We start from the raw sequence: 20,355 nt of genomic DNA, 5'->3' as shown, positions 1-20,355 counted from the left end.
GGTCACGGAGACACAACCAACCTCATAATCGGAGGGACTGTCCGGTCAGCAGGGGCTCACACAGGGAAGGAAAGAATCAGAGCTTTCTATCCCCTAAGCAGGGCACTCACAGTGTGGTGGTGACCCCAACACAGAACTGAGCCAGAGCTGCCTCTCCTCGAAGAGATCTGGGAGGGACTGGGTATGAGGGGACCGGTGTGGGCAGGGTCGCTGCCCGCCTCTGCCGCCGGCGTCCTGGGGCCAGCCCCTGCCCGCGCGCCCTTACCTTCCCGCCTCCTGGCTGGTGTTTCAGGTTTTCCGTGGAGCCAATCTTGGATCTGACATTCTTCAGGTCTGGCATGGGGACGGGGGCGGTCTGCAGGCGGCTCTTGGCCGAAGACGGCGACTTGGGTGGAGTGCGGACCACAGCCACCTTCTTGGGCTCCCGGGCGGGCGGGGTTGGCAGGGACGGGGTGCGGGAGCGGCTGCCAGGAGTGCCTGGGGAGCCGGGGCTGCTGTAGCCGCTACGATCCCCGGATTTCCCTGATTCACCTGGAGAGACAGCAGGCGGTGAGGCCAGCGCTTGCGGCGGGGAGGGGGGTGCAGAAAAGACCCTGGGGGCTGCCTGTCCCGAGGGCCCACTCCCAGACCCAGGGCTGGCTAGGCAGGTGGGAACCAGGTGGGAGGTTCCACTGAGCCAGCAGGAGGCTGCCCTTGACCTCATTTCTAGAACTGTGTCTCTTCTTCCAGGCCTTGTCTCGTAGGGACAGAGACTTCCTGTCTCCCGGTGGGGGGACCGAGCCATCACCAAGGACCGCCGGGTACCCTGTCCAGAGGGGACCAGCTCTGCACCATGGCCCTGGTGTCTGTCGAGAGACTGGGTCCAGCTAGCTGTGTGGTCTCAGACAAGTCACCTTCCCTCTCCGAGCTTACACGCCCCAGCTGGAACATGGGAATAACGACCGAGCCCGCGGGGAGGGAGGCCTGGCACGGATGCGTGCAGATGTGCTCTGAAAAACTCTGCCATCCTCTGTGGCTTTTCCCTGAATAGGGGTGACATGGTGACAGGACCAGGGGCCACCGTTGTCTGGCTCTATTAGACCCTTTCAGCAAGTTCCAGACCCCTTTCTCAGCCCTGCGCAGCCTCCCCAACCCCTCTGCGGTATGTGGGCTCCAGAACAGGACGCCTGCCCTGTGTGCACCTGTCCCCAGCTCTCCCGACAAGCCATGCCACTTTGTGCCGCCTGCCCTGGCCTCTCCAAGAACTCCCTGTCCCCTAGGCCGATGCACGGTGGTCCATGCCCCTTTCCCCACTGCAAGGAAGTTGCTGCGACTGCTCTTTCCCCAATGGACTCCGTCCTGGGCGGCTCAGCCTGCTTCCACCCCGTACTTCCCAGGCCCTGCACGCTCCGTGGTTCCTGTTCCATGCGCCCCACGAAGCAGTGTGTTTCCAAGTGTCCCAGGGACCCCTGCCTCAGAGTCCCCAGAGCCTCGGGTCGGGTGCGGGACCTGTAAGATGCAGATTCCTGAGCCCGTCCAGACCTGGAATGGCAGGAGCCCCGGGGCCAGAGCCCGCCCTGCTGGTTCCTCCCAAGTTCCTGCGGATTCTTGAGCGGACCTGGGCCTCAGAGCCTCCGGGCCGGATGCCATGCCTGCTGGAGGGCCTGGATCCGCTCCACTCGGAAGATGGCTGAGCTCCGTTGACGCCTCCAAGCTTCCCAGATACCCCAGCCCCTGCCCCGGGAACCATGTGTCCCAAACCGGGACCTGCAGACCCCACCCAGCAGAAGGGCAGCTCTTGGCTGGAAGTGCCGGGCAGCAGCGAAAAGGCAATTTCTCTCATCAGGAGGAAGGGGAAAGTCCTGCCATTTTGAGATTGAGTTTCCACGTCTGTGGGACGTCCCTAAGGTCATCAAGATCTGTGGCAACGGGACAAACCAAGCTTTTCCTCCTTTTCCACATTGGAGCAATGACGGACAGGGTCTCCGCGCCAGGCTCAGCCCCCTGCACCCCTGCTCCTGCCTCCGGGCACAAAGGCTGACCACTGCGGACTTGGGGGGTGGCTGCAAATCCCTTCTGTGCCACTTAATGGCAGACTGACCCTGGACAAGCCCCTCAGCCTCCTAAGTCTGCATCCTCATCTGGACAATGGGGAGAGCGGCCACAGCCGCTCAGGGGCTGACCTGAGGGCAAGTGTCCAGCGTGGGGGGGGGGGCAGCGCTCACCGCCCTCATTAATAAATGCCAGTGGCAACTTCACACCTCTGTGCTTCCTGCCCCCAGAGCCTCGGCGGAGGCTCCTGAGAACACGCGCGAACAGAACAGAAAGGTCCATCAGACCGATGCATCTGTTTAAGTCACAAAACGCGGAGCAGGAATTCGGAGGGTTCCGCGTTCAGGTTCAAGAAGCAGGTCGTCTCTGCTCTCAAAACCTAGGCCAACGGACAGCCACACACGAACAGCACGTGCCCACGGGGAGAAGCAGCCCCCGAATTACCTCGCTCGGATTTGGCCCCTGCAGGGGGTGGTTTTCTCTGCACTTGCTTGGTAGCTTAAAAAGAAAAATCCACAGGAAGTCTCATTATAACCAAGCTTAAACGGGGCCTCCGTGAAATCGTCAGTCATGCTGCGGGCACCAGCCAGGCCGCGGAGCAGAGGCGAGCGAGGCAGGGAGTGTGTTTGGAGAGCAGGGGTCCCGACCCCTCCCGGTGGCAGGACACAGGTCGAGGTGGCCTACAGAGGTCAGCCCCACCCGCAAGCCGCCACCCAAATGCAGGTAAGACCCAAAGAGAAAGGCACATTCTCGTTCCCAGTGCTGTGAGTTGTGTGAGTCAACGGGCTTGATGCCAAGGGAAGAAAAGCAGGGTGAGAGTCGGGTATAAAATCCAATCCCAATTCTGTGAATTAGCCTTATGCCATATGAATTATCGACAGGAACAAGCCACCCAGCGGGCGTTGGTGAGCTGAGCACCCCTGCAGGAAGCACCCCAGAGCGCAGGAGGCAAACGTCACCGCATGCAGATAAGATAGAGGGCTCTGAGCTGTCCCCCCGGGGCCCCCGCCCAGCAGAGAGACCCCAGAACAAGTGCCGGCTTCTCTAGCCCCGTGCAAAGTCCTCAGACCCCCGGGCACCTCCCCAAAGCCAAGGCAAGCCAGATGCCCTGAGTCCCTGTCCCCCAGGAGATGGAGGGAGAGTAGCTCAGCCGGGCTGTCTCCCAAACCCAGAGAGGGCAACTATTCTTTCTAGTGCCACCGGGAGCCGATATGTTCCACGGAAGCCTGCTCGGGACTCAGAACTAACTAAACTTGACTTTCAGGAGCACTGGGGGATAGGGCAGCACGCAGATGCCCAGCCGAGGGCTCGGGGCTGCCAAAGGGCCCACTCCAGCAAGTCCAGCCGAGCGGGGGCTGCAGCTGGTGTGAGGTCACCCATGGGGACCCAACTCGGCTGCTGCTGTTTCCAGAGACACAGAACCGCCACGCGGGGGTCCCCCGGGCTTGGGGTCAGAGAAACTCAGAGCACCCCCTCTCCTGCCGCTTAGTTAGTCCCGCGCCTGCATTCTCCTCATGCTTGAAGTGAGTCTTTAGACTTAAACGTGCACACTTTTAAGGCCTTGATTTCGTCATCGGTCGAAAGTGGGGATTCAATATTGACCTCCGAAAACTATCCAAAGGCTTAGAAAGCAAGTAAGTGCTCAGGTGCTCAGTGAGCTGCAGGTGTCTGTGTGCCTGTCCGTGACAAGCAGTGACCCACCCCCAGGGGCCTTCCAAGATGAGGACGGCACCCACCGACAGCTGCCCCTGACCTAGTGTCCAGAGAACATTTTTCTTACCGGTGCCCGGCGGGGTCTTTGGGGAGGGCGTGGTTTTCGCTGGGATCCTGGTGGCGTTGGCCTGGCCCTTCTGGCCTGGAGGCGCCGCTCCCCGGGGGGTGGCGATCTTCGTTCCCGTCTTACCGTCCGCCCCCTGTCAACCGAAGCACGGTATGGTGGTGTTCACGTCTGGGAAAGGTGACTCACCTGCGTCCATGCGAACCCCACTCAACCTCCTTGACTCAAAACGAGGCTAAGACTGGGGTGACCCTTTCCCTGCTAGATGCCACAAACGTCTTCCTTGATGTCAGGGGTTTGCGGGCGCAGGAACCCCCAGCTCCACCCAGGCGCCCAGCGCCCTGACCTCCGAGTGCTCCTGGAAGAAGAGCGCAGGTGAGCTTTCCGCAGGAGGGGTGCTGTTGTGTTTCATAAAAAGGTCACAGAGCTTAGAAGAACAAACGGGCTCATCACCGGCCGGGGGCTGATGGGTGGCCGGGACGTTCCCCGTGTGGACAGCCATTCTCCGACCCTCCACAGGGATTCACTGGACTCATCGTGGTTGCTTTCACCAGAGGCCCCTGGGGGGCACTGATGAACCCGACCTCGGGGATCAACAGAGCTAGGTCATTCTTCTGTTCTGTCCCAAACAACCCTTAGGCTTCCGTGACTCCTGAGCACGCTAAGAGCCCTTGGCGGGGTGAACGCCGGTGCCAATTAGCAAACTGCCCAACGGTCGAGAGCCGGTGTGCGAGCCATCTGCTGACCGGGGGCAGTCACTGGGTTTGACCTTGACACATAACACAAACTCAACAAAGAAACTCACATTTACCAAAGATCACAGGATGGTTCAGGGTGGGGCCAGGAGAGCCCTTGCGGGACAGTCTCTGCGTGGTGGCCCTGTACCCAACCCACAAGGGGGCGCTCTAGAAGCACTCCCAGTTAGGGCAGTGAATTTTTAATTTTTTAATTTATTTTATTTTATTTTTTTCCAAAACTGGGCCCTGTCGGAAGCTACAGGGGACTAAGGCCAGCCGGGAAAAAAAAAAAAAAGTGCCACGCCCCCCTTGTCCCAGTTTACCAGGATGCTCACTGTTCTACGTGGTGCTCCTAGGTAAGAGTTTCTCTGAAGGAAGGTCTTTGTGGCTAAAAACACCATCCATCTGAAAACCATACTAGAGCAGCCTGATTCTTTTCAAAGGTGGTTTTCCTTACCTTGACTTTCATCTCCTTTGCTCCAGAACTGCCAGTTCGGGGTGTGACAGAAGAGACGTGTTTAGGAGAGGAAGATGACTCTGGGCACACAGCAGGGCTGGAGGGTTTGATCAAAGGGTCTGAGCTACCAGGAGTGGGGCGTTTGGGGCTAAGGCAAGGCCTAGGTTTCGGGGTTTTAGCAGAGGAAGGTGTGGATGTCTTAAACACAAACATAAATAAAATCAAAATAAAAGTCAGCACATGGGGGGGGGAACAAACTGAAATAGGACAGCAACTAAAAATAAACAAGGCAGGCAATGGTTTAAAGCAGTGATCTCCAAACTGTCTGGATTGTGCACCCTCATCCGTCCCTCTGATCCCTAAGGACCGAAAGTGGCTACACGCTTTTAACATCCTGGTAGTAATTTATCAGTTAAACACACATGCTACGATGCCAACACACCATGTACCTCATAAAACTTACGTAGGGCAGATCTTTTAAAAGAGAGGTGGGGGAAAAAAATCGATAGAAGTTCTAGAATGTTCTTTAGCCCATTAGATCTTCTTGGGCTGCCCCCCTGCCACTTTGGAGACGACTGGTTTAAAGGTGTTTCACGCCCAAAGAGCTCATGGAGATTGCCAAAGCATAGGATTCTTAGGATGTTTTTCAAGAAAACATCCCCAGGGTGTCATGGGTCAGCAGGGCCCCACTTTCTGCTAAATTGCAGCTGAGGAACTCATGCTGGCCTGCTAACCCTTGGCCTTCTTCTGCAACATCGAGAGTATCACACTTACTAACATCAGGATTGCGCCTATCTCAAGTCTTAACGATTCTGCCTTATACCTCGGGTTACATGTGCACACACACACACACACACACACACACACACACTTTCTGATTAAAGTCTCAAACAAAACTAACCTTTCACACTACCTGTTAAATCCTAATCTGGCCAATGTTCAGCCTTGAACACATTCTACCTAATGAAAGAGCCTGGGTGAGGCAGTCCAACAAGAGGGCATGGGGCTGGATGGCCTCAGAGATGGAGCTGCCCCTTCGAGGAGAGGGAAAGTGATGGACGGTGATTGGGACTCATGGTCTGTCCTAACTGGCCCTGGTGGAGGGCCCTGGTGTGTTGGGAGGAGGAGGAAGGGGGTCACACCTTTAGGCCTAAGACCGAGAGGCCTAGTCCAGAGGTGTTTCCAAGAGGGAGTCAGAGCTAGCTACCAAGCAAGGACCTTGAGTTTGTTTTTTCGTTGGGTTTGTTTCTCGTCCACCAAAATGGTGGCGGCCCTCTGGGTGGCCAGCCTCGGCAAGGAGGAGGGCTCAGGGGGTGGAGAAAGGTGTGAGGGGACGGACCCAGGCTGAGGTCTTGGAATTGGTGATGATAAAAGTTGGGGTGGGTACTCCTCCTTTCCCAGCTGCACAGGCCCCTTCTGCTGGCGGCACTCCCCACCTGGCCCAGGGTCGTGCAAGACCCGATCATTGGCTGTCCAGGGCAGGGATGTTGTTCCCACGTGTGCACGTGAATGAATGAACGGAATGCATGCATGCCTGAGGCTGGGGCTCCCCTGACGTGGGTCACGACTGGCTAGCAGCTCTTGCCATGGCTTCGCGCCACTAGGGCCCAGCCGCCCAGGTCCACGCAGGACCCTCGGCTGCCTCACCAGGACTTACGATGGCAAACTCTGATCTCCTAGAGGGGAGGCACCACACATGCTCCCCAACTCCTAGAGCTACCCCCCTCTGCCTCTGAGGACCCCACCAGGGCTCTGGGATGGATTCAGACCCAGATGTTCCGGGCAGGATTTATATTGGAAATTTTAGATGCCTTTATAGAAAATAGGTCTTCATCTAGCGCCACAGAGGGATTTTCCTGGGGAAACTCTACTGCGCAGTTTCAGGAGAATTTTCGAGGAGGCACAGTCATCACGGGAGGAAACTACAGCTGACAGGAAGCACTGAGAAAGCCAGCACCGTTCTGGATGCACTTTTGGTGGGAGCAGAGGCTCCATTCACCATACCTCAGGTTGGTTTTTGACGTCTGACTAAAGCTTGGGTCAAACTGGCGCCTTGGCAAGATTTCAAGATGGCGTCTACCACATTGCTGCCCACTCGTCCACTGAGCATTTGGGGCGCATATCCGCTTTCCCTCCCTCACTGTCCTTCCCACCATACACCAGCACCACTTGGAGCTCCACAGCAACCAACCCACCTGCCTAGAATTCTCAGAACATGTATCATCTCTTCATGTGTCTCGGCTTTGCTGTGCTGTTCCTGCTCCTCGGAATGCTGTTCCCAGTGCTGCCTCAGCAACTCTCCTTCACATTTCCTTCCCCGTCTGCCTCGTAGGTCCCTTCTTCTAGGGCTTTCCCAGAACTCTCCACCTTAGGTTAGAGGTCGCTTCCTTGATCAATGTTCCCTCAGCCACCTGAATAAATGGTCTTTTCTCTACACCTTAAGTATGCATGTGTACATATATACTCACTGAGCCTGGATCTGCAGTGGCAAGTGCAAAATGTGCAAAATTCAAACTTTATTGCAGAAAATTCAAGGGTATCTTTGTTTACGATGAACGTCTTGTTTCAACTACGCTAACGGAATTGCAATTAGGAGCATGAATTCATTCACCTGCTGACCGCCCTTCCCTGGCATAAGCATCAAAGTAGATAAATGCTGGAATTTTAACAGTTTGCAGGAAAACACAAAGCATTTTTAAATGACAGTCATCCTTCGGTGACAGAGGCTCCCCACGTGTTACATATACAAATTCAGATGAGCACGGCTTCTTGATAAACTTGACGTTGGCAGAGGTTTGTGGTTTTTTTGTCAGCTTACCTTGGCTTTTTTGTCCTCGGGTCCAGTCCCATCTTTGCCTTTACTGACCATGCGAGCTGATAAGACATAAAATGAGATTGTATGTTACACCTCTTTGCAGAACTCCTGGGAAGAGCTGGATGCGGTTGCGCTGATTTCCCGGGATAGGTACAGTGTGTTCTGCTCGGCTGGGCTGGGTGGAAACCCAGTGGATTTTCTTTCCCCTTGAATCTGTCTCTCCTTGTTAGTATCCACACAGCACACCGGGGTCATTGCTTGGCGCACCCTGACAAGAGGGGGCAGCAGGCTGGCCAAGGGTGGGGACATGCAGAGGGGACGCAGTGAAAACTCTTCCAGGCACACGCGGGTGACAGGGGCGATCAGGGAAGGCAGACAGTGCAGACCTCCTCTCTCATAGGCTCCTTCCTTGTCTCTTCCAGGGTCTGCCTCTTCCAGGGGGCACCAACCCCACTCCAAAGAGGGGCATTTGGAGACCCTCGGGCACAGCCAGGGTCACACAGCTCAGCTATGCTCCAAACCCCTGCAGGATCCCTTACTCGTGCTGTCCCCCAAGGGTCAGGGTGAGTGAATTGTCTTCCTGGAGCTTGTCCCTCACTAATAGCTGGGGGAAGGGCGGCTGTGGTCTCCAGCCCCAGCAGGCCTGCCCTCAACAAGCCCGGTCCGCCTCTGACACAGTCGGGAAGGGTCTTCTCACCATCTACAGGCCCTCCTAAGGGGACTAACCCTTGTTGATTCCGCAAATTAGCCACAGACTAATTATTGTCAAACATTTTACAGGTCACCTCTGAAATTTAGGATCAAACTGCTGGCGACTTTCGTGTCTAGAAAGGCACTCATCCTTCCCTTTTGGTGACATTCTTTGCTGATTATAAACTGATTATAGACTTTCGTCCTTGGTCTCAGTACCATACTCCCCCTGCTGAAAGGTCAGTGGGGCTTCCTGGAGCTTCCCGCTAGCTGCCGGAGACTGGATTTCTGGAGTGACCCGGATTGATGGTCTAGCCCAGAGACTGTCACGCAGTCCCACACAGCAGAACACTAGGATGGGTTGATAAAACACAGATCCCTGGGTCCACCCAAGACTCTGTAAGCTCAAGGTGGGGCCTCCGAATATGTATTTTAATAAGAGCCCCAGGTGGACCTGATTCACATCTTTTGCTCAAATCAACCATCACCATCCATGTCACAACAGAAGCATCTGCTAGATACGCATTTCCCAAATCGGGTACTACTGAACAAGTCCTCTTCTGGGAGATGTTAGCAGGTCAGGTCAAGTAAACTTGGGAAATCCGTACTCTGTGTGGTCATAGTATGCATTAGAATATTAAAGGCTCTGACAAGCCCTGCTGCTTAACTTCGCTTTGCCTGTTTTTTTCCAAACTTACTGGACCACGGAACTCCTTTTCCCTTGGACACATCTATCAATAGCCAGCATTCAATAAAACACCACTTCAGGAAACACTATTATAATTGGTCAAGTCATAGTTATTTGTCTCTTACTATTTTGGAATTTGGGATATTTTAAAATAGGATAGTACAGGAATTTTTCAGGGCCTTAATTTTATACATAAAGTTCCTTTATATACATTTTAAAGTTCTCTTGAAAGTAAAATCTCATAACCATGTAACAGATGTTTGCAGTTGGCCGCTCAAGTGAGGGATTTCTGAGCCCTGAGAATAATTCCAACACACTAGATGTCCTAAATGTATGAATGCACCCGAGGCCTCCGCTGGCCTCCTTGTCTTCCTGACAGAGACGCCAACACGGGGGAACCTCCCCTACCCCCTCCCCAGCTCCCGAAGGGCTGCTGTGCTCCCGAGGCCCCTGCCATCCCAGCACAGGGGTTCCCAGGCTCCCCCAAGGGAGGAAGAGAAGATTCAGACAGGAACATTTTGGTTTTGCTCATCGTCTCCCCTGCTGCAAGATAGGGCAGACGGGGTGGGGGGCTGTTGGGCCGAAGGCTCGGCTTGGGCTCTGGGCTACCCCCAAATGCTCATGTCTGTGTCATCTGCCGCATGTGATGCGTTGTCCACTGACAAGAGCAGCAGAAGGCAGGCTCATGCCCTTTGTGTCTCTGGGCGTGGAGGGCACCCTTCAGAACCTTCCAGAAGGCACTGTGCTGAACAGGGAAGAGTGTGACTTTCAGAGCAGACCCACCCGGATTCTGAATGTGGCTCTGTCCCTTACTACCTGGTGACCTTCGGCCAGTGACTTTACCTCTCTGAGCCTGCTTCCTCGTGGGCCAAGTGGAGTGAATTACACCCTCTTGGAAGGGTCGGGAGGGTTCTGGACAATGACTGTAGCGCCCATAATCAGCCCTCAAAAGCAGACCAGCTGTTATCCGCTCTGCGGAGGGCAGCACACCAGCCACCTGTGGGCTGATGGACCATGGTGGGTCCTTTGAGGGGCCAGAGGAATGGACAGGGTGGACAGCGCTGGGTGGGGTGTTGGTGACATGCAGCATGGCGGGCAAGCGTGAGAGGAGCACGTGCTACCGGAGCCTGAGGGGCAGGAGGCGGCTGTGGGAGGGTGAGCGGCAGTGTCCGGCGGGCGGCTTCAGTGACTCTCCCGAGGAACCTTGGAAGCAGCGGGAGTCAAGGAGGGGCCCGAAGCTCGGCGGCAGTGCCCGCAGCCCAGGTGCCACACGAGGTCGCCAGGGAGGAGCGAAGGAGCTCAAGACACAGACCTTTGAGTTGAGGGACCCGGCTGACCGGCTTCCCTGGCAGAACAGTGGCAGGTTGCTTTCCAGAGGCTTCTGGAAGGTCAGTCTTTTTTGTGTCCTCTCCCCCAGAAGGGCCCTGGGGTTCTTGCTGCTCTCCGGGGGACCCTGGGAGGGCAGCCCCTTCCAAATCCAGCTCTGACTGTCCCTGTTCCTTCTGCATGTTGGCTTTGATTTCCACGTGGAAGGTGAACTCGGGGGGTGTGTCCTGCCCTTCCACCGTGGGCCCTGCGCTGGGCCCGTGGGGCTCTGAGGACTTGATCTCTGTGGAGACGTTGGAGAGGAAATCGACAGGGAGGCGGATGGCACCCTCGGCTGGGAAACTGGGGAAGCCAGTGGCTCCTCTAGAAACTGCGGGGTGGGGGGGTGGCCCGCCTCGGGTGGGGGAGCTCTGAAGACCTGGGGAGACCTGGGAGGGAGAGGAGTCCTGGGGCGAGGACTCGTCCACATCACGGTCTTCGTCGACGTCCTTGCCCCTTTGCCTCTCTTTGTCATGGTCCCCCTTCAGAGGGGGCCCCTCCTTGCGCAGGTCTCCCACAAACTGGTACTCCGGCAGCTCCAAGCCATGGCGACTGGCCTCTGTGTCCTCAGGTTCTGTCTCCGAAGGCTGGCGTGTGGCCTTCCTGGGGCCGTCAGGCTCGATGGGAGCCCCAGGTGTGTAGGACACACGTTGGCCTGTGAGACCCAGGGTGCCCAGGTCGGTGGCCTCACCTCCACGGTGCCCTGGCTCCCCGGGGCGGCTCAACTGGACAGGCTTGACACCCCCAGACTCCATCTGGAGACATCCAGGGGAGGTGGGCTTTGGAAAGGCCAGACCCCCCTTGACCTCAGCCCCTGGTTTGGGTCCCCACTCCTGGTGGGGCTCCTGAGGGCCTCCTGTTGGAGAAGATGGCTCACAGATGGGGCGATGCTGGGAATGGCAGGGGACCACCAGCGCGGGGGTCTCTGGCCGTTTCTCCCCCAGAGGCAGTACGGAGACCCCAGAAGCTTCTCTGCCGTGTTCAGGCTGATCCTGAGAGCTAAGCCCGTTGGCTGGGGGCCTCTCAGGTACCTCTCTCCGCTGGCCTGGAACTCTCAACTCCTCTGGGTTTGAAGAGGCGGCGGTGGCAAAAGGTTGGCAAGGACGCGTTAATTGTTTAAGAGAGAGAACGCACTCTTGAAATAAGAAAAGGACATTTAAACAGCATCACAAGCCCAGCCGAAAAAGAAAGAGGAGCGCGCACCCTGGGCTCATCATTGTTGCTTTCCATTGCTCAGAATGAGAGCTCTGTTGGTCTATCTAACACGGACTCCCCGGGCGACACTGGGTGGGCAGGCATCTCCCCTCTCTGGGCCTCCGTTTCCTCATCTGTGAAATAGGTGCTCAGACCTGGGTGACCTCCGAGGCCCCATCTAGCGCCAGCATCAGTCCTCTGCCTCTCGCGGGCTCTGGGTGGGCTCAGAGCACGTCAGCACCTCCACGGCTGCCGGCCCCGCCGTAGGGCTGCCTCGTGCTGAAACTCCTAGGCTACAGAAGCTTCTCCCTCTCTCCAGGGACCCTGAGCTTCCTGAAGATTCTGGCCTCTAGCTAGGCCCGGGCTTCGGGGCAGTGAGGATACCCTTTTCTCTCCCTCTCTCTGCTTCTTCTTTCTGCCAAATGAAACCAGCAATTGCCCATACACCAAGCCTGCCTTACAATTTGGAAAATGCCCAAATTCATCACCCCCAGGGCTCGAGTCTTTGCTAACAGACCGGCCACAAGGTTCCTATAAACAGAAGCACGATTCAGATTATCCAGGTTGTGGACAGGGAGGGGACTTCTGCATCTATAAGGCGAGGCTGGCCGCTGTGGCGGGGAAAGGGCTCTGCGTGGCCAAGCTGCTGTGTCCGCCAACGAGACCAGTTTTCAGCGTGTCCCACAACTAGCACGTGGCGGAGGGCACACTTCACTCTTTCACCCGTGCGGGCGGCGTTCCCGTGAGCCCTGAGCGCGTATTAAGGACAGGAGTCATGCTCTCCGGTACTCCTAACCCACATCCTCTCTTGTTGTTTTTTGTTCGTTTGTTTGTTTTAATTCCCAACCTCTGCACCTCGCGTCTAGTCTCCACAGAACAACCCATACAACTCCACCACAGGACCCCAAAGATTCAGGGTACTGGAGGAGATCAGGGGAGGGAGGCGGGGGAAGGCCCATGACATGAGCAAACTGGTGTCGGGAAGACAGGCTCATTTCTGCTTTCTGCAGGGTTATGGGCACCTTACTGGGGCCGTCCGTCGGTCCCCCGGAAAAAAACAGGAGGAAGGACGGATAATCTGAACATGGGTCTCAAGGCCATGACGCCTCGTCAACCAACCAGCTCGACAGGCCAGAGGCTGCGTGCACAGCCTTGTCTACACCTCCTTGGCGGGCCAGGTCTCCCTGCCTTCTGGAAAGAGCTTTCCTCCCAGAGCTTTCTAGAAATTGTTTGTGGTCAGGATGTGACTGTACTGATACACCAGGAGACTGTGAAGACCCTCATGACAAAAGAGACAAAGGCCCCAAACGTAAACAGTAAACACACCTTGAAAAGTCATTAGTATTTGATGGTGCCGCGCGCGCACACGCACGTGTGTGTGTGTGTGTGTGTGTGTGTGTGTGTGTGTGTTTGACTGAACCTAACTTCATGCACAGACTTCCGGAGGCCGGAGCCAGGCTGGGAGAACAGTCTGTGCGGCTGCTGGTGTGCTATGAGGAGCTCCTACGGAGTAAACACCGCGGTCATCTGGGGGTGGGGGGCGGGGCCACGGTCTGAGGTAAACAGTATCTGGCCCACCAGGGGGAGGCCTCCGGACTCCGGACAAACGGTCCCCTCACCTCGCCCTCAGGAGGCCCCAGTCCCTGCGACACAGACAAAAGGCGAGCCCCGCTGTGAGCAGGACGCGGGTAAGGCCTTCCTACACCTGACACTCAGCTCCCTGGGCGCCATCCTGAAGCAGCCTCGTCTATCTTAGGTTCTTCAAGAACACGGGCTGCCAGAGGTTTGCCTTCCGCCATGGAAACTTCAAGAAGATCAAACAACAGGGCTATGGTTACGTGGCTCTTCCTAAATCTGAAAACAGACCACAGGCCTTTGGGAAATAAGATGTGTTTGTGGATCGTGTGTCCAAGCTTCACACGGGTTCACCGGGGGGACGAGGCCTTGTCAGTATGGACCAGCAGTCTGCATCAAGGCAAGAGGTGCTGGTCTTGGGAGCAGAGATAGAAACCTCCATGTTTCGCGGATTTGGTGCCCACTTCCCACGGCCAGTGTCTATCTGGTGTTCATCCTTGTATCTACGTGACTCTAAGCCACTGACGGAAAAATGGAAGAAGTCAGTGGCACAAAAATAAAGACATCGGCCTGATCTTTTCATTGCATGGCATATGTCACAGGGGCAGGAACACATAGCCTTTAGCAAAAAGGTATAGGAAGGGGCGCCTGGGTGACTCAGTCGTTAAGCGTCTGCCTTCGGCTCAGGTCATGAGCCGGGGGTCCTGGGATCGAGTCCCGCATCAGGCTCCTTGCTCAGCAGGAAGCCTGCTTCTCTCTCTGCCTCTGCCTGCCACTCCCCCTGCTTGTGCTTGCCCCTCCCCCTCCGTCAAATAAATAAATAAAATCTTTTTAAAAATTCGTAGGGAAAAAACTCAAATCCACTTCTTCCTATGGAAATAAATGATCATCTCCAGAGGTTAGAAAACCCTCTCATTTTACCTAAGTTGAAAACCATGACCTAAAAGAAAGAGGAGGTAGGGTCTGTTTGTAACGCACAGGCTAGGGCTCCCCCTTACATTCATTATCCCTTCTAATATTTTTTGAGGCTCTTTTTAAGTCTAAAAATGAAAACACGCCTCTCCGTGCCACGTGAGTTGAGCACGTCAGCCCGCTCTGGGGCACAGACCCCTCTCACATGGAGTTAAGCTTCAAAACACCCTCAGCGAGACCCTTCTTTGGGACCAGGGTCCTCCTAAAGCCAGCGGACCCCAGCGGCAGCACTAAATGTTGGACAAATCCCACATCACTTTCTGGAGAGAAGAACAGGGTCTTCCTAGCTCTTTGGCAATCTAGAAACTTCCCCATGATACAGTACACTCTCGAGTTCATTGACGCGGCGAGTGATAAAAAACAAACCTAGAGGCCTCCCTGTCTATCAGAGGTCTCCATTTCCTGAGATTAAGGAATCTTTAGGATTTATAAAACTAAGTTCATAAAACACGTGTGCCAAATGCTCACAGAAAGCCGGCTTCCTTGAACACGGCAGTTTGGGTCTCTGAGAAGAGAGCATCACGGTAAGGTCTGAAGCTTGCCCAGGAGAAAGCTGAAAAGAATTTGCTGGGCTGGGATACGGCTGAGGCCCTGCTCCTGGGACAGGCCAGAGGGCAGCCTGCAGAGGAAATCACCCATCCTGCATCTCTGTGTTTCTGTTGGGACATTCTTGACTCCCCACTAAACAGCTTAGGAATCACCCAGAGATTGTATTGGGGGGAAAAAAGGGGACTAGAGCTCTTTATCTAATTAGCCCAACCTCGATGAGCGCCAACTCCTAGAAGTCTGGGCCCAAGAAGTCGGGCCCGGGTACAGACTGTCTTTACAGGGTGGAGCCCCTTGGAGTGCTTCCAGCTCCCCCCTCCCAACCCCCACACTGTGGTCGGCGATTCTAGCCCACTGACCTTGAGTCACGTGTCCAGCAGCTTGGTCCTCCAGGTTGGGGGTGTCTCCAATGCCTGCTTCCTCAGCTGTTTTGTGGTCAGCAAATGAAGAAGATAGAAGCAAAGATAGTTACTGTTTGCCAGAAACAAAGCTCTTTGCATTTTCTGGGATTTTTCCGAGAACATTCAGGAAAGGCACATCTTATGAGGTACCAAGGGGCGGCCCCTCTGGCTCTTCACAAACATTATTGCTGGGGATGTGGATGTGGATGAAAGCACCTAGCGAACCCGCCGCACCCACACACCTTCCACATGAACATGATCCTGCAGGAAAGACCTCTTCCGCAGGGGCGCAGGGGCCTGAGTGCCCCGCTCATGCAGGAGGGGTGAGGTCAGAGAGCCAGTTTGTGCTCAGCCTTTGACCCCGGAACCAGGTCTGAGCAGCAGGTACGCTCCCAGCCCCAGCCAGGGCTCCAGAGGCACTGGGGTACAAGGAAGCACTAATTATCTAGGGCCGTAGAGTCAGGCTGGGGCTCACAACCAGGCACCACCATTTATTTCACCTCTCTGAGCCCGTGAGCTCATCTAGACCCCCAGGTGATGACACCGGCTTGTCTCATACGACGGGAGTAATGGTTAATACGAGAATTTGAGCGAATGTGTTTGGCTGAGTGCCGGGCATATGGAAGGCGCCGCAGAGCTGTTTGGTTTCTTGTCTCCAAATGACAGGGCAAACACCTCTAACCACAGGCTAGGAGTAGGCGCCCCTGCTTAGAGGGGGGTCAGCGGTGCCAGAGAGCAGCTTTGAGGACGTCCTGGGCTCCTGCTCAGGGAGACCACATCTCCGGCAGCCCCGAAATCAGTACGCTTTACAGCAATGCCAATTTCTGTACCATGAAGAACCAGGACTTTGCTCCGGACAACAGATACCAGTGTCCGGAAGAAAGGGTCTATAAAGCAACTTGGCCACATGTTGACGTGTGCTTGCCTCATGGCCCCAGAAGAATCCTCCGGCCCCGACAGACACGGACCGAGAAGCCACCACCCTGAAGAGATGTCTACGAGTGGCGGGCTGGGCCACCAGTCTTTTCTCCCAGCCCTGAGATGTTTAAGATTTTATACCTATGACAGAAATGCCAAGTGACCAGCCTGGACCCACCCCAGAAAGCACGGATGAGGGAAAAGGACGATTCTCGGGGTCGCTGGACAGTGACTTTACAAACCCCTAGCCCATGGGCTGTCCCAGAACAGCTGTAGGGAGGATAGAAGGGGGCCGGCAGCAGGCTCCCCATCTGCCAGGCCATGAACATGACCACCCTCTGGGCCCCCACCAGCCGACACTGTGCCACCCACGAGGTCAAATGGTGACAGCTCCGTGTCATTCGACAAGAGCCAACCGTCCAGGAGAGGCAGCTCCAAGAATAGATGTGGTCTGAGTTTCTGACCAGGCCATGACAGAAAGCCTTGGACTGACAGCAAGTCCAGCTGAGCGGCATGGAGTCCTGGACACTGAGAATATGAGGGGACACGTGGGCATGTCAGGACTGCTGGGGTGCTGGGAAGTCGCTGCACTCACAGGCCAGTGCAGGGTTGACTCTCTTGGCCCTGGCACATGTCAGAAATTGAAAGCTGCTGGTAACTCTGATGTCCCCCCCAACCCAGTTCCCAGCAAGGGCGGTGCCCAGAGAAGCCAAAGGGGGCGGCTCAGATATGTGAGAATGGCTGGGCCGTCACTCTCTCCCTGAAGCCCCCAGAAGCAGGGGCTCCCACCCCAGCAAGGTGGGGGTTCCTGCAGTGGGGTGGCCACACCACACCCCCAAAAGGACCTCCAAGGAGAAGTTTCATCGGCACGCCAAGATACAGCAACTGTGACACGCCCAAGCAAGGACTAAACTAGGGTACAGGGCATCCAAGACGATAGCTGGAAACAAGTTCCCCAACTCTGAAATCTCTCTACCTCGTTGAAGATGCAGAAGGTGGAAAGCGGGGCTTGGGAGTGTGGAGGACAGCTACGGGGCCACCTCCCATCACAGTCCCATTGAAACAGTTTCAAGGCACCACTCAGACACTCTGTGTGTGTCCCTGGGGTTAAAGACATGGCGGACTGCTGTCAGAATCCCACCTGGGAAAACCAGGAGAGATGCGCTGGCCCTGATTTGGGGGTAGAGTGAAGGGGCGCGGCTTCAGCCCATGAGGTTAGAGAAGTGTCTGCTGGAAGCCAGTGCAGGGGGGGGACCTGCGGGGGGATAACAGGGATGCAGGGGCTGGAAGTGCTCCAGACAGGTGCCCACGAGAGAAAGAGTCAACTTTAAACACAGCAGAGCCTGTGAAGCTGACTCCCCGTAGTGCCAATCCGGGACGAATTTTCCTGCCTCCCGCCTCCCCCACCTCCCCAGCCCCAGAAGGGAGGGCTGCAACCCCCAATGAGCTTGGGCTATTGCATCGAACCAGGCATGCCACGCAGCACTCGCAGACTGCGTTTTGCCACTGAGGAGACAAGAGTACTTTAGGTTACCGAGGAGTGATGACGAAGTCAAGAGCAGGCTACAGTTTTCACACTGGGAGGAGAAGGGCTCCCCCACTGAGTCAGCTGCATTGGGACGGGGAAGACAAAAATCCGGTTATCCAAGATCTCAGTCCATGAGTCATTCCACGGCCTTCAAGCCACCTTCACCGTCAGGATGAGGCCCCGCCTTCTCTCCATTTCAAGAGATCAACTCACAAAGCAGAAACTACTTTGATGAGCTGGGGCGGCGGGTGCTGCTGGACCTCTGCATGGTGGGTGGGTGGGGCTCTCCACAAATAGAGCCCCCCCAAAAGTTTCCCAAATGACTGCCGTGAGCACTGTCTTCAGGAAGGAAAGGAGACTCCCATCTGGGGACGTTTCCCCCACTCTCCACCGCTGGTGAAATCCCGTCCAGCACTCTCCCGCCTGTCCTGTTGAGCAACCCCCAAATCGCCACGCCAACAGCTGAGTCTTTACGGAAACCCAAAGAGGAGGGATGACAGCAAGCACTCTGGGCCGAGCGCGCCACATCCTAAGGGCACGGGCAGCTCTGAGGGCCCCTGGAGGCCCTGGGGTCATCTCGCTGGCTCTGGTGGGCGCCCTGACTGAGCTACTCCCACCATCTGCGTAGACAGTACAGTCTGGTCACGCCTGTTCTGTGCAAACACGATTGAAGCAACAGTCCTAGAAATGGGTGCTAGATCCCATTGCCGAACTCCTTAGGGTCTGTCCCATTAAGACCCTGCCACGCTCTGGGGGGCCCCGGCGGTAAACAGCCCACTAGGAGATGACTCTGTCACTGGGCAGAGTGCCAGCAGGAGACGGGACTGAGCTGGGGGTGAAGAAGACAGAATCTGCGCCCCCGCCTGCCTCAGAGGACCTGGCCAAGAGCTCTGAGTTGAGGTGGGAGAAGAGAAGCTGGGAGGACTCCTGAAGGGCCTCGGTCCGTCGAGAGGCTGGCAGGCAGCCACGGAAGCAACAGGGCATCAAGGCACCAAACTCGGAACGACCCGAGAACCCCAGATCCCGGCATCCACCCACGTGGCTGCCTCACTCGGGGAGAGCGTCAGCCCTGTCCGCACCCCTCCTCCATGCAGGGCAGCCGGGCGCCCGGCCATGGGAGTCACCCTCACCTGTGGCTCCTTCTGGGATCTCCGTGTGGGGCTGAGCGGCCGCCTGCTCGCTGGGGGCTCCCTCATCCACTAAGGGCGCTGTTGCGTCTGCAAACCGAGAGTCGCCTTCAGGGGGGCTGGGAGGAGCCAGGCCCACCCCTCACCTTACTTCTAGTGTGGGAGCGGGCAGGGACGGGGAGGCAGGAGGGGGCTCAGCGGCATGCAAAAAAGCAACACCACAAAGCAGGGCCCAGAGCCTGATGTCTTCGAAGGAAGCAGATTTGTACCCTGCTTGGTGGCCCCGGCTCGTGAGATGCCCAGGCCATCTGCTGGGGACAGTCCCCATGTCAACACTGCAGTGAGAGAGACTGCTGGGGGGTGGGCCCAGGAGCTTTGAAAGAAGGCATGTTGAATAGCAGATGATCGCTATGAGGCTTGGAGCAAGACCTTTGACCTCTGGGTCTCAGTTTCCTCATCTGTGAAATGGGAGTGTCATTGCCAGGTGACCAGCAAGTTTGCGCCCAGCTCCCAGCCCCTGTCCCCTGAGCCCATGACTGATGGTTGGAAGCACAGACTCCCCTGGGCAGGTGGGGGCAATGGACAGGCTTGTCCTGTCCAGGGTTGGGTGCTTGACAACAGTCCTTGACAACAGATGGTCCACCTTCGGAGCAGAGGCCAGAGGTAAAAACCCACCACCAGGAACGGCTGTCAGCCTCTCGTCAGGGTGAACACTACCAAATCCGCAGTCCTCCCCGAGCACTGCCCTAGCACACCCGAAGGCTGTTCCAGGCAGACAGAAGGAGTTGTCAGCTTTGAAAGTTTTTCAAGAGTCTGAGTCAGTTAGTCAAATGGAACCCATTTTAATTATGATTGTCTCGGGAGAAGACAGAGCAGCCTGGAAAAACCCACCACCCGCAGGGTCCCCTTCCCCGTGGGGTGGGAATGGAAGCTCTTGGGGCCCACACGTGTACAGGATCCAGAGTGCAGCGAGACTTGGCTGGAAGATTCTTCCAGAATAATGTTGACAGGAGCACTGAAAACCATGATTTGGGAGGCTGCCATGAAGTCTGGCGTTAGGCTTTGAGGGCTTTCACAGGGCGGTAGCAACTTGCAAAACTGTCCTAACAAGATCAGCGGGAAATGTCTTGCATCACCAGCCCTAAGAAGAAGAGCAATGAGCACTAGGCATGGGTATTCTCTTCATTAGGCTGAACACCACGGGGGAAGGGCCTCACCCACTTTCTCCCCCACAGACGCTCCCTTATGCCAAACAGTCGGCAGGCACTTGGCAGTCGCTTTCTGAATTCATTCAAAAGTGGACACTTGGACACTTGGGAGATGCTGAGCCAGGTTTTCATCCGTGACAGCCTCCAAAGTCACGGGCAGGGCCAGGAGAAGTGCTGAGAGGCCTCCTGGGGGATGGATGGAGAGATGGAAGGGCAGATGCCATAGACTGGTAACTCAAAAGCCATCCTTAATGCCCCTCTCCCTTGATTTCTACAACTAGTGAGTCAGAAAACAAAATGCTCCACGTTCCAGCCTCCTGCTTATA

The 20,355-nt window shown here is 56.1% G+C and overlaps 1 protein-coding gene across 10 annotated transcripts in view; it reads right to left on the bottom strand.

Moving 5' to 3' along the window:
• The window catches only part of MAPT (microtubule associated protein tau), a 99,536-nt gene that overhangs the window by 20,068 nt on the left and 59,113 nt on the right, over positions 1-20,355 (bottom strand). For 4 of the 10 annotated variants that reach the window (XM_045984600.1, XM_045984605.1, XM_045984602.1 and 1 more), the window contains exons 4-9: positions 18,825-18,911; positions 15,207-15,272; positions 7,821-7,876; positions 5,003-5,200; positions 3,812-3,944; positions 266-531 (exon numbers count right to left, since the gene is read on the bottom strand). In XM_045984600.1, the coding sequence (XP_045840556.1) occupies positions 266-531; positions 3,812-3,944; positions 5,003-5,200; positions 7,821-7,876; positions 15,207-15,272; positions 18,825-18,911 (806 nt within the window). Of the gene's footprint in view, positions 1-265; positions 532-3,811; positions 3,945-5,002; positions 5,201-7,820; positions 7,877-10,507; positions 11,624-15,206; positions 15,273-18,824; positions 18,912-20,355 lie in introns of all 10 variants that reach the window. The other 6 variants (XM_045984608.1, XM_045984606.1, XM_045984609.1 and 3 more) reach the window with 4 other exon arrangements.

The sequence above is a fragment of the Meles meles genome, chromosome 18, assembly GCF_922984935.1.
Source record: "Meles meles chromosome 18, mMelMel3.1 paternal haplotype, whole genome shotgun sequence".
Lineage (NCBI taxonomy): Eukaryota > Metazoa > Chordata > Mammalia > Carnivora > Mustelidae > Meles > Meles meles.
The sequence above is the reverse complement of the archived record's forward strand: the minus strand, read 5'-3'. Positions and strand labels throughout refer to the sequence as shown.